This window comes from Sphaeramia orbicularis, chromosome 6, assembly GCF_902148855.1.
Source record: "Sphaeramia orbicularis chromosome 6, fSphaOr1.1, whole genome shotgun sequence".
NCBI classification, from domain to species: domain Eukaryota; kingdom Metazoa; phylum Chordata; class Actinopteri; order Kurtiformes; family Apogonidae; genus Sphaeramia; species Sphaeramia orbicularis.
In genome coordinates this window covers 3,495,007-3,507,636 of record NC_043962.1, presented here as the reverse complement: position 1 = coordinate 3,507,636, position 12,630 = coordinate 3,495,007, and the positions used below count along the sequence as shown (strand labels likewise).

Sequence of the window (12,630 nt, the reverse complement as noted above, 5' to 3'; positions counted from 1 at the left end):
AAAACAAAACAAAAAAAAAAAACCTTTAAAAACAAACTATGAAAAACATTTTGACATTACTACGACAGTGTGCATATTATGGGCTGTAGGTGTTTAAAGGACCTGTATGGATCCGATACCAGAGGGTTCATGTATCTGCAACAAGGTTATTATCGTTAACAAAAACTAACGAAATGACGAAAACTAGAATTGAAAAAACATTTTCGTAACTGAAATAAAAACTGTAATTAAAAGGAAAAAAACGATAACTGAAACTGTATTGTGTGTTTAAAAAAAATAACTAAAACAGATAAAAATTATGGATAAAATTCCCTTCGTTTTCGCCTTTGTCAACGTCAGATTGATACGAATGTGATTTATTTCGCTCAAGCAATTTTAGCTGCTGACACCGTATGATATTTAAGGGTCCGTCACTTGTGGTTTCCAGTCGTCTTCTGGTCCCCACTCTACCTGGAAACATGGAGACTAAAGGTGGGAGAAAGCAGCAGAGTCCTGTCTGGGATTTATTTGAATACGACGACAGAGAAGAAGAGAAAAGAGACGAATGAACTACAACTAAACTACAACTGAGCATTTAGAAAAAAAACAGAAACTAATAAAAACTATCAAACCTGCTCTAAAAACTAATTAAAATGAACAGAATTAGAGAAAAAAAGTCCAAACTAAATAAAACTAAACTAGAATGAAAAATCCAAAACTATTAGAACCTTGGAGTGCAAATTATTGATCCTTTTCATTTTGTGTCTTTGATGCAGTGAACGTTCCTTCATGTTGTGATTTTAAAGCTTGTATTTGTACTTATTTAGACACAGTAGTATTTGTACTCTACATAAAGTACACACATCTGAGTACTTGTACTTCTATGTGAACGTGGTGGTGGATGTCAGGCCGTTACCCACCCAGGGAGGAGGTCCTGCCCCCCCCAGGCAGGGGGCTGGGGATGCGCCCCTTCCCGAGGCCCGTGGGGCTGGTTTTGTTCCTGGAGAAGAGGCCGTGGGGGGGGGACGTCGGCGAGCGGAGGGGCTCGGCGGTCTTCGGTCGCGCCGACAGGTTCAGCGGCTGCGTGGACCCCTCCTCCTGTCGGGAAAACCACAACGGATTAGGATTAAAGATTCTGTCAAATTAAATACAACAGTTCCAGTGTCCTGGTATGTCAGCACCAGGTTCTGTCAGAACCAGGAACAGCTGAATGTGGGAGGAGTTCAGGTTCTGTTCTGTGTTCCAGTCCTGGTTCTGTGTTCCAGTTCTGGTTCTGTTCTGTGTTCCAGTCCTGGTTCTGTTCTGTGTTCCAGTCCTGGTTCTGTGTTCCAGTTCTGGTTCTGTTCTGTGTTCCAGTCCTGGTTCTGTGTTCCAGTTCTGGTTCTGTTCTGTGTTCCAGTCCTGGTTCTGTGTTCCAGTCCTGGTTCTGTTCTGTGTTCCAGTCCTGGTTCTGTGTTCCAGTCCTGGTTCTGTTCTGTGTTCCAGTCCTGGTTCTGTGTTCCAGTTCTGGTTCTGTTCTGTGTTCCAGTCCTGGTTCTGTTCTGTGTTCCAGTCCTGGTTCTGTTCTGTGTTCCAGTCCTGGTTCTGTGTTCCAGTCCTGGTTCTGTGTTCCAGTCCTGGTTCTGTTCTGTGTTCCAGTCCTGGTTCTGTGTTCCAGTTCTGGTTCTGTTCTGTGTTCCAGTCCTGGTTCTGTGTTCCAGTCCTGGTTCTGTGTTCCAGTCCTGGTTCTGTTCTGTGTTCCAGTCCTGGTTCTGTGTTCCAGTCCTGTGCTCTGGATGCAGATCAATCTAACTATAGAAGTGGGCGGGGTGGAGGAGAACTGAACTCATCCAATCAAAGTCCAGATATGACTTCTGACAGTGATCAATAGGAAGTATATTGATTTCTGGAACCACTTACATGTTCTAAATCACAGGTGTCAAACATGCGGCCCGGGGGCCAAATCCAGCCCACCAAAGGGTCCAGTCCGGCCCATACGATGAATTTGTGAAATGCAAAAATTACACTAAGATATTAACAGTCCTTTTAGTTCAGGTTCCACATTCAGAACAATTCAATCTGCAGTGGGCGGGACCAGTCAAATACTATCAGAATAACAGAGAAATAATGACAACTGCAAATGTTTCTCTTTGTAAATGTCAATATTTTCATGTATTTACACTAAAACAAAGTATAATTTTGCAAAAAATGTGAATAACCTGAAATGTCTTAAGAGAAGTGAGTGTAATTTTACCAATATTCTGTCTGTTATTAAATGTTTTGTGTGTTTGTAGATCCACTGTGATCTGTACGTTCTAATGAACATGTGGAAATGATAAACTGAGGCAGAATAGTGTTAAAATTATACTTTTTTTCCCAGTTTGTTCATGTTATTCACATCTTTTGAAAAGGTAGTTTGTAGATGTAAACCTTTTCATAATGTAAATTAACTTTTTTTGGTCTAAAACATAGACAAAAGTTTGGAGTTGACATTATTTCTATATTATTCTGTTATTCTTTCGCTGGTTGGGCCCACTGCAGATTAAATTTGGCTGAATGTGGAACTGAACTGAAATGAGTTGGACAGTCCTGTTCTAAACCATCAAACTATGGAGCATTAGAAGGAAAAGGAACATTTAGAATGTTTAGTAAATTCATCAAAATGACTCTGACAGAGTTAACATGACTGTCAGAGTTACCATGCCTGTGTCAGTGTTAAAGGTTGCTGGTTTGGTTCCTGTCGGGGCTTCAGCTCCTTAAACGTCTGCTTGTGTTTCCGTCCTGTCGGGGGGTTAAGGGTTAACTCTTTAACCTCTTCCAGAATGGTTTCTTCCCTTTAACTCTTGGGTGTTTTCTTTCTTTCTTTCTTCACGTGGGGGTTGAGGGGCTGCGGTGGCGCGGTGGGCGGGGCCTGGCGTTGTGGGCGGGGCCCTTGTACTACTGTTTGAGCTCTGCCTGTATTGTGACGCTGCTGCAGCTGAACATCCACTCACACATGGATTCACTTAACGACCGGTCGCCGAGTAAAGACGAGGCGTTCGCTGGCAGTGAAGGAGTCTGGGAAACGGCCAAACGGCAGCAGCAGCGCCAGTGTGTGTGTGTGTGTGTGTGTGTGTGTGTGTGTGCGCGGTCATATAAGCTGTTTCTAATCGTCAGTGAATACAACGGAGTCACTTCACACATTCAACAGTTTTTCCAAATTTCCAGCGTCTCATTTGACTGCTGTGTGTTTTCTGTCAGACTGAACTCACTCTTTCCTTTGTCGTATTGTGTTGCAGGAGTTTTAACGCGAACAAAAACCAACTAAATAAATATGTTTAATAGACACGTGACGACTCCATGTCTATTCACTGACACTGAAGAAAGCTCAGCCATAATAAAACCAGATTTATGTCCTCGTATTTAAGTGGAAACGTTCATATTTTACAGGTTTTAGTTCATTATTTAATGACCAGATTATTCCTTTAAAACAAACCTTATTCATAAAAAACATTGACATTCAGGAAAAATTAGACCTGATTTACCACAATTTTACATTATTTAAGTTTTGGGAAAATATCATCGAATACATGACTGAATAACATAAAACTGCAGCATTTTCAACAAGTAAAACTAATTTCAACAAATAAAAGTACAGGCTGTTAAAGAGGACGTTTATTTCATTGTACAATGACAATAAAGGTTTATAATTTCAGTTAATTCTAAACTAATGAACCTGGTGAAAAAACAATCCAAACTAAACTAAACGTGCAACCTTTGTCTCATTGTATTAAACAATAATGTGGTAGTTTTATCATTTTACATTTTAAATTGTAATAAAGCCAATAATTCCATCAATATACCTAATTTTGATGAGCAAACTACATAAAAACAAAAAAAAACTATTTCCAAGACATTTTTATGTTTTTTTTTTTGACACTAGGACAATAATGTAATAAGTTACTACATGTGAAATGGCCAAATTAGTAGGATATTGTTTGCTACAACCCTACAGTTTATCCAAAATTCAGCCCCTACATGAGGTTTGAGCAACAAAAACCCCACGTTCTACTTTTACAAACTTCTACTAAAGAATTAAACAGAGAGACGTGAAATTTGTCAAGTTTCATCATCAGGTTTTTGTTGTTAAAACTAAAACCACAACAGTGACTTTTCATCAAACAGCGTTTTCATGGAAACAGCGCCCCCTATGACGTAGGTTTGACCCAAATGGACCAGATTTAGTAAAAACACGAATCGGGGGGAAAAAAAAGGAAGTATGCCATTTTGGTTCGACTCTACAGTTTTTATCCATTCAAGTTCAATTTGGTTGCTTTTTTTTTTTTTTTGTCTTTTTCTCTGATTAAAATGTGTAAAAATATTGACGTTTTGTTGAAAAGTATTAGCGTCGTGATTCACTTAATATCAATGGCTCACTAGCGCCCCCTAAACCCAACAGGAAGTCCTGTGCTTTGTTTTATTTATGTATTTTTATTTTTGTAGACAATTTTAACAAACTCGTGCAAAACATCGTCAAAGTCGGTCAGTGTTATCAGCTGATGCTAGCGAGTAAACATTAGCAAGATGGTGACTTTATGTTAAATGGTGTTTCCATGGCGATGCTGAAAAAGCACCTTGGAGTCTAAACCCAACAGGAAGTTGGCCATCTTGGTTTGAACATGCAGTTTATTTATATTTTAGCTATTTTTAAAGTGTTTTCTACAGATTCTAGCAATGAAAAATGTCAGGGTTTTTTTCCTAGAAATGATGTTAGCACAGCCTTCAACATCTACAAACTTCAGCTTCATCTTCCTATTGTCGTGCTGCCTTTTTATGTTTTGTCTATTCTGCCTGTGATGCTTATTGCACTTCTAATTAGATGCTAACTGCACTCTGTTACCTTGTACTTGTACTTGTTTCATGTCAGTAAAGTTGAATCTAATCTAACGTTTGAGCAGAACATACAAGATTTGTTCAACATCAGGTTCAGACACAAAAAAACATCTTTTTTTTTGTCATTTCCATTAGATTTTAGACACAGGAAGTGAGTTTAAACGTCCTTTTCCATGGAACTTCAGGACTGACCCGGTCAAAGCTACTTTCAACTTTACCTGCTCTTTTCTGTCACTGACGTTAACATGTAAATGTTTTTTTTCTACCATGTTCTTCACTGTGTCCACACTTTTACTGTTCAGTTTTTCCTTTTCTTACGACCAGATTATTAGTTTTATCATCATCATGTAAAGCAGGGATGTCAAATTAATTAAGTCCAGGTTCCACATTCAGACCAGTAAAATAATAATGTAAATAAAACTATTAATAATGACAACTCCATTTTTTCGCTTTGTTTTAATGTAATAATGTTTGTTTTTAACAATATTCTGTCTCAGTATATCATTTACACATGTACATTATAACTACAGATCACAGTGGATCTACAAACACACAAAATATTTAATGACAGACTGTTAAAAATAAATGCATTTTGCTTAAAGGATTTCAGGTTCATATTTGTTCAGGTTAGTTTGTAAATGTAAAGAATTTCATGTAATTGAATTTTTTTTAGCACAAACAAAAACATTTGGCATTGTTATTGTGTATAGGTTTGTATGTTATTATTTTACTACTGAATATTATATATTATATTTATATGTGAGTGAATGAATAATGGGTCAATAATGTGAAGCACCGTGGGTGTCCAGAAAAGCGCTACAGAAATCCAATCCATTATTATTATTATTATTATTATTATTATTATTATTATTATTATTATTATTTTACTGTTGTATATTAAACATTATATTTCTATATAATTATTTTACTGGTCTGACCCATTTGAGATCCACTGACCTAAAATAATTGTTTATATCTTCAGTGGGGGGGTGGGGGGGTGTTGGCCTGTGGGGGCCGCTCTCTGCCCTCAGGCCGTACGTTTGACGCCCCTGCTGTAAAGTGTTTTCTCCGTGACCTCTGACCTCCCGTACTCACCTTAACGGGCGCCGTGGGGCTGCCGGGCCTCTTGTCGCTCTTCAGGCCGGAGGGTGACAGCGGCCCGGCGGCGTTGGGCGCCTGGGGCAGCGACGCCATCTTGGCTCCGGGTGAGATGTGCATGCTGGCGAGCTGGGCGGCGTACAGCTGCTGCACACAGAAAAGAAACCAGTCAACCCACAGCCCGTTAGCATGAGCCGCCAGCAGCCAGGCAGCGGCTGCTGCTCTGTCATTTCACTCTGTTTTTCCTTCTTCTTCTTCTTCTTGTGTTGCGTCTTCCGAGGTCGGATGGGCGTGTGTGGAAGACGCCGAAGGAAACCAGATGTGAACACACCTTTATCTGCAGCTCACACTGGAAGGCTTTTATTTATCAGGGAGCGATTCCAGCAGCGTTTCGATCTGAGACGATCTACCGTCGGCTCAGACACTTATCCTTTCAGCAGATGCTGTCGGCAGCTTGTGTTTCGATTTGCATGAACGAACCTCGACTCGGCCGCACACGAACAACCGGAGCAGAGCTGCTGGCCTTCATTCTTCACCGAACAACACAAACCACAACACAGACGGATGGAACTCAGCACTTTGACTGCACAAACCCTCCTGCACTGAGCAGGCCCAGTGTTTTCTGCAGCTTTCACCTCCACTCACAGGAAACACCAGCAGGTTTACTCCTGCACATTTACTGTTCAAGTCACACTTGAAGGGTTTTTAGTTGATTTAAACCTATTTGACTCATTTATGTTTCCATTAATCTGTTTTTAGTCTGTGCTCTTATAACTTGTGCAGCTTTGTCATACATTTTGCAACTTTCAGACTTTTATCAAAAAGCCTCAAATATCTTTTTTATGGAAAATAATCAAACAGAAAACTGTAAACAAAACAAAACAAAAAACGATTCCCACACAATAAAACCAAACCTCTTTTCTTCTGAAGTTTGGTTTCATCTGATGTTTGTGGTGTTTTCAGTGAGTTAGCTTTAGCTTTTGGGGTTTTAATCCTTCCTCCTCTCTAGCTCCGCCCCTTTTGTCAAATACAGTCATTCGCTGGGAGCTGGGATAGGCGACAGCACCCTGGGTTTGGAAAAGGAAGCTAGCATTTAGCCTTAGCTCACTAATGACTCATTATGCTCCTGCAGCTCCGCCCCTTTTGTCCACATGTGGTCACTTGTGTTTGAGACTTAAGTGTTTCAACTCCAAAATGACATCAGTGTTTTGGTTTAGTTTAGTGTAATACCGCTAACAGCCACCAGGGGTTTGCACTTGCACCAAACTTTTTTCTTAAAATACTAATTAATATTTTTTTCCCAGGATTCAGTGTGCTGCCCTGGAGTGCCCTGCCTTCTCCTGTTGGGGGCCGGGGGGGGGGGGGGGGGGTAGGTAACAGCGCCCCCCTGAGGATAAAGCAACTAGCATTAGCATTAGCTCATGACCCTCATGCCCCTTTTCTCCAAATACAGTCACTTCCTGCTGCTAAAACCCAACATGGTGCAGAGCCAATCACAAACTCCTGGCGTCAAAACACCCATAAACCACTGGGTGCCGTCGCACATGCTCAGTGGACGTCAGTAGAACGGTGTCGCTCTGAGGTGGAGCCACATGAAAAACAATCGAAAACATGGAGCGTTGGAAACTGTGAGGCTGAAGCAGCAGCGTTTTCCATGTGAGTGCCGTTCCATCCAGGATCTGATAAATCAAACTGAAACCGCCGTCCAGAAGCAGAGAAGACGCAGAGTCACAGCGTCCAAAGCAGCGGCGGAGCGGGCCTCCAGCTCCTCTGGTTTCAGACCTCCTCTCCTTCCTCCCTCTCACCTCATCCATCACCTCCTCCTTTCTTTTCTTTCATTTCTTTTTTTTTTCTTCTGTTGTTTCTAGACTCATGTCGTCTCCGTCTCAGGGTTTTTCACATAGATTTTACATTAACCCTTTCATGCACAGTGGTCACTCCAGTGGTCACTCCAGTGGACAGTTGTTCTCCAGCTGTTCTCTTGTATATTCATGGGTTTTGTTGTTTTAGTTCCATATCAGCCGACACAGTGGACACTAATGCACCATCCCATAATACACTGACATTTAGACCAGTACTGTCACTGCTGTTCTAGATAAACCTGATCTGCACTGACATGTTTGACTGGAAATCAATTGCTAATGGTCATTAGACTGTAATTAACAGTTTTTTTTTTTGTTTTTTTTTTTATACAACATTTTTTTTGGCATATCTGAGTAATAACTAGAGACCCAGGAAAGGAAAAGTTTTGGCTTTTTTACATTTAATAATTGTCTTGATTGGAAACAGCATGATACAACCGTTTTTTTCAGATAGATTTTTTTTTTGAAATTATGGAATGTCCTTTGCAGTGGACAGCATTTTTCTTTTTTTTTTTTTTTTTTTTTTATAAAGCTGTAAAACTCTTGTCCCCTGCAGAGGATAAAAATGCATTGCTGGGTCTCAGGAGGTTCTAGAATGTTAAAATGTGAGAACAGATTAACAGCACTCAAAAACATATTTCATAGTTTTCACACAGTATGTCAGTAAATGCATGGTGTGCAGCTGACTGGACGTTTTTGTAACCCCATGAAAAATAGGTTCATTAAAAAAATAAATAAATAAAAAATTCAATCACATTGCTTTTTACATATCTAAAGAGGAATAAAAACACTTATGAAAAAAATCTTGATTAAGCTTCTCATAATTCATGCATGAAAGGGTTAACTCACGTCTTAAATACAACTGGATCCTTAAAGTTGAACTTACATCATTCTATATTATATTTATATTATATTTAATGTTTATTTATCAGAGACAATACATACAGCAGTGCCAGCAAAAGTAAATTGTGATGCATTCATTATTATTTTTGGATAAATTCAGTTAATTTTTGTCAAAAACAACATAAACACCAGTTTTAGCTTCAGCGGTAAATGAACTGAACATGATGCCTTCATTCAGGGGGGTCTAACATACGGCCTGTGGACCAGAACCAGGCCCTTTTAGTCCAAAAAACGTCATCTTTGTAAAGTCTGTATTTTCTACATGTTCGCATGTCTTTGTATATGTTACATGTTATGTGTCGTCCACTATTGTTGTGAGAAATGTGGGTTGTGTAAATATGTGTATGTGTCACTTTTTGGAAATTAAAAGAAATAAATAAAAAAATAAACATAGGGCCCGTGGGCCTAAACCGGGCCACCAAAGACTCCAATCCCTCCCATGGGATGAATTTGCAAAATGCAAAAATTACACTGAAAATATTTAATATTAATGACCTAGAGCTGGTTTTAGTTCAGATCCACATTCAGACCAATATGATCTAAAGTAAAACAATAACATAATAATCTGTAAATAATGACTCCTAATGTTCTTCTTGGTTTAATGTGAAAAAATAATATTACATTATGTCTATTGTTTTAGTGCAAAAAATAATCAGTTCTTAAAATATTTACATTTATGAACTATTCTTTAACTATAAAATGTGAATAACCTGAACAAATATGAACAACATGAAATGTCTAAAGGAAATTAAATGTAATTTGACCAATATTCTGTTAGTTATTAAATGTTTTGTGCCTTTGTAGATCTGATCCATAATGTACATGTAGAAATGATAAGTTGACATTGTTAAAATTGCACCTTATTGTTCTTTTTTTCAGGTTATTCACATCTTTTTTTTTGTTTGAATAGTTTGTAAATGTTGTCATAATTAAGGCTTTTTTTTTTTTACACTAAAACAAAGAGACACATTAGTATTTGTCATTGTTTCTCTGTTATCTGTTTTTGTTTAACTGGTTCTGATCCACTTTAGATCATTTTGGTCTGAATGTGGACCCTGAACTAAAAGAATTTAACATCCCTGCTTTAATTCAACTGTAAAAATGTTCATCATCTTTGTATTTTTTAAGGTAAATTCAGACTCATTTTATTATTAACCCTTTATGACCCACAGACCCAGTCCTCCAGATCAGATCTGTTCATGTTTACTGACATTTAATGCAACATTTTAATATTATATATATTAAAACAACCCTTTTATTACACATTTTAAGTCCATATTAACTAAATAAAGTATTAAAAGTGCATTAAACCAGTAAAGGTAGGTTTTAATGGTGCTTTGAGTCGTGTAACTGTTAATGTTTTTTATTTAATACTATTTATTCCGTTCTCTGGTTATTGTCTTATTATTTATGATTATCTGTGTGAAATACTTTAGATAATAATAGATGGATCATTTGGAGTTTTTCATCTCACCTGCACAATTTATTATATTTCAATGGGTGTTGTATTTTTTTGCTTTTCTTTTTTTATTCTGCAAATAAATAAATAAATGAATAAATGAATAAATAAAGTCATTTTGACAGAATTTCCGACAATTGACAAAACAATAATTATCACAGTAACTGATGATTATTGTGGATGAAACACTTGTTTAATTGGTTTATTTACTTTGTGTTCATCCTCTATTACCTGTATTTACTGTTTTTGTCTTTTTTTTTGTCATTTTATTTTCCTGACTAAGAATAAACTTCAGCACACTGGATATTTAGCATTAAATCCAAATAAAAAATGACCAAAATAAGCCTTACATGTTTTTTTTAACATACATATTCCCTTTTACATCTGGGAACAGTCGTGTTTCTGTGCGTTTGTATGAACATGGACATAATATTTACAGCATGAATTAAATCAACATCATATGTAAGAATAAAACAATAGAAAGCAATTAAACTTTAGATTTTCTCTACTTTAATTACTTAAAAAATTAACTGAAAAATCTAAGATAAATCCTTTTTTAACAGCAAGAAAATCCGAATATTGAAAAAACAGACTTTAGTTTTCTCTTCACTGGAAACTAACAATGATTAAATAATTCTGAACTATGAATAAACTCCTTCTCATTCCTGAGGTTGAATTTGTTTCGTTTCAGACGATGTTTGGACCAAAGTGACACCAGTTAAATAAAAGTGACCAGTTAAATAAAACTGACCAGTTAAATAACACTGACCGTTCACACGTCTTCCATTTCCTCTAAACCCACAGAACATGTGCATCCACATGTTCAGCCCAGTCTCCTTGAACTCAACACGAGGTTGTTGCTGATTTCAGACGTTGCCGTTGTTGTGTTAAAGCCTATTTTTAATTCTATTTCCATTTCGTTCCTGGTATCCTTGTATTTCCTCGTCTCTTTTATTCTTATGATGCAGATTGCTTCTTTTCTCCTGCTGTAAAACTCTGGGTGACCTTGCTGTAGAAAAAGTGCGTCATTAATTAAAGTGTTATTTGTACGTTTTTATTCCCACGTACAATTAAAACAACTCACAACCAATTCTGCTGCCTTGAAAATGGATTTGGAACTTTAGGAAACTTCTGAAAAGTGACTAAAAATGACTAAAGCGGGTGTTTTTTCCTCCTAAATGACACAAAAATGAGGAATTCAGTTTGATGTGAAGAGAAAGCCATTCAATGTTTGTTGCTTCACATTTCAATTTGTTACATTTTATACATCTTATCTTACCTTATCTTCTTTTACTTTACCTTATCTAACCTTATCTTATTTTATTTTACCTTACCTTATCTTCTTTTACCTTATCTTATCTTCTTTTACCTTACCTTATCTTATTTTATTTTACCTTACCTTATCTTCTTTTACCTTATCTTCTTTTACCTTACCTTATCTTATTTTATTTTACCTTACCTTATCTTCTTTTACCTTATCTTATTTTACCTTACCTTATTTTATTTTACCTTACCTTATCTTCTTTTACCTTATCTTCTTTTACCTTACCTTATCTTACCTTATTTTATTTTACCTTACCTTATCTTCTCTTACCTTATCTTATCTTCTTTTACCTTACCTTATCTTCTTTTACCTTATCTTATTTTACCTTACCTTATCTTACCTTATTTTATTTTACCTTACCTTATTTGACCTTACCTTATCTTATCTTATTTTACCTTACCTTATCTTATCTTACCTGACCTTATCTTCTTTTACCTTACCTTATTTTACCTTATCTTATCTATCTTATCTTATTTTACCTTACCCTACCTTATCTTATCTTATTGTATCTTATTACCTTCGCCAAGGAGGTTATGTTTTTGCCAGGGTTTGTTTGTTTGTTTGTTTGTCTGTCCGTTAGTGTGCAACATAACTCAAAAAGTTATGGACAGATTTGGATGAAATTTTCAGGGTTTGTTGGAAATGGGATAAGGAAGAAATTATTAAATTTTGGTGGTGATCGGGGGGGGGGGGCACTGATCAGCCTTGGCGGAGGTCTGTGCTCTCCGAGTGCTTCTAGTCTTATTTTATTTTGAGGTTTCAATTCGGGCCAAATCAGAACCTTTCAATCAAACACATTTTATTTATAGAACACTAAACATTCTCTCATGACCCTTTACATATGAAACTGGTTGAACCCAGAACCTTTGGGGTCTGGTTTTGGTCACAGGTCGTATGTTCGACTGCAGCTCAAACTCAAAGACTCAAAAATAAAACCTGAAGAACATTCACCTCCGCTGTGTTGTGGATCTGATTCCTCTGTAACTGCAAAGCCTCCTGGGAGTTCAGATCCACAGGCCTGGTTTCTGTGCAGGACCGGCCTCAGCTTCAGCCTCAGCTTCAGCCTGGGCCCAGGCCTGTGCTGCTGCTGTTTCCACTTCTCCGTCAGCCATATTAAACACAAACAGAAGGGCCTCTCCACTCAAACAAAGCCC

General features: G+C 37.5%; 1 protein-coding gene across 3 annotated transcripts in view; it reads right to left on the bottom strand.

The window, feature by feature from the left end:
- Positions 1–12,630, bottom strand: part of LOC115421220 (transcription factor SOX-6-like) — a 171,832-nt gene that overhangs the window by 29,430 nt on the left and 129,772 nt on the right. Inside the window, exons 10-11 of one of the 3 annotated variants that reach the window (XM_030137004.1) lie at positions 5,926–6,075; positions 900–1,077 (exon numbers count right to left, since the gene is read on the bottom strand). In XM_030137004.1, the coding sequence (XP_029992864.1) occupies positions 900–1,077; positions 5,926–6,075 (328 nt within the window). The remainder of the gene's footprint in view (positions 1–899; positions 1,078–5,925; positions 6,076–12,630) is intronic. The other 2 variants (XM_030137005.1, XM_030137006.1) reach the window with 2 other exon arrangements.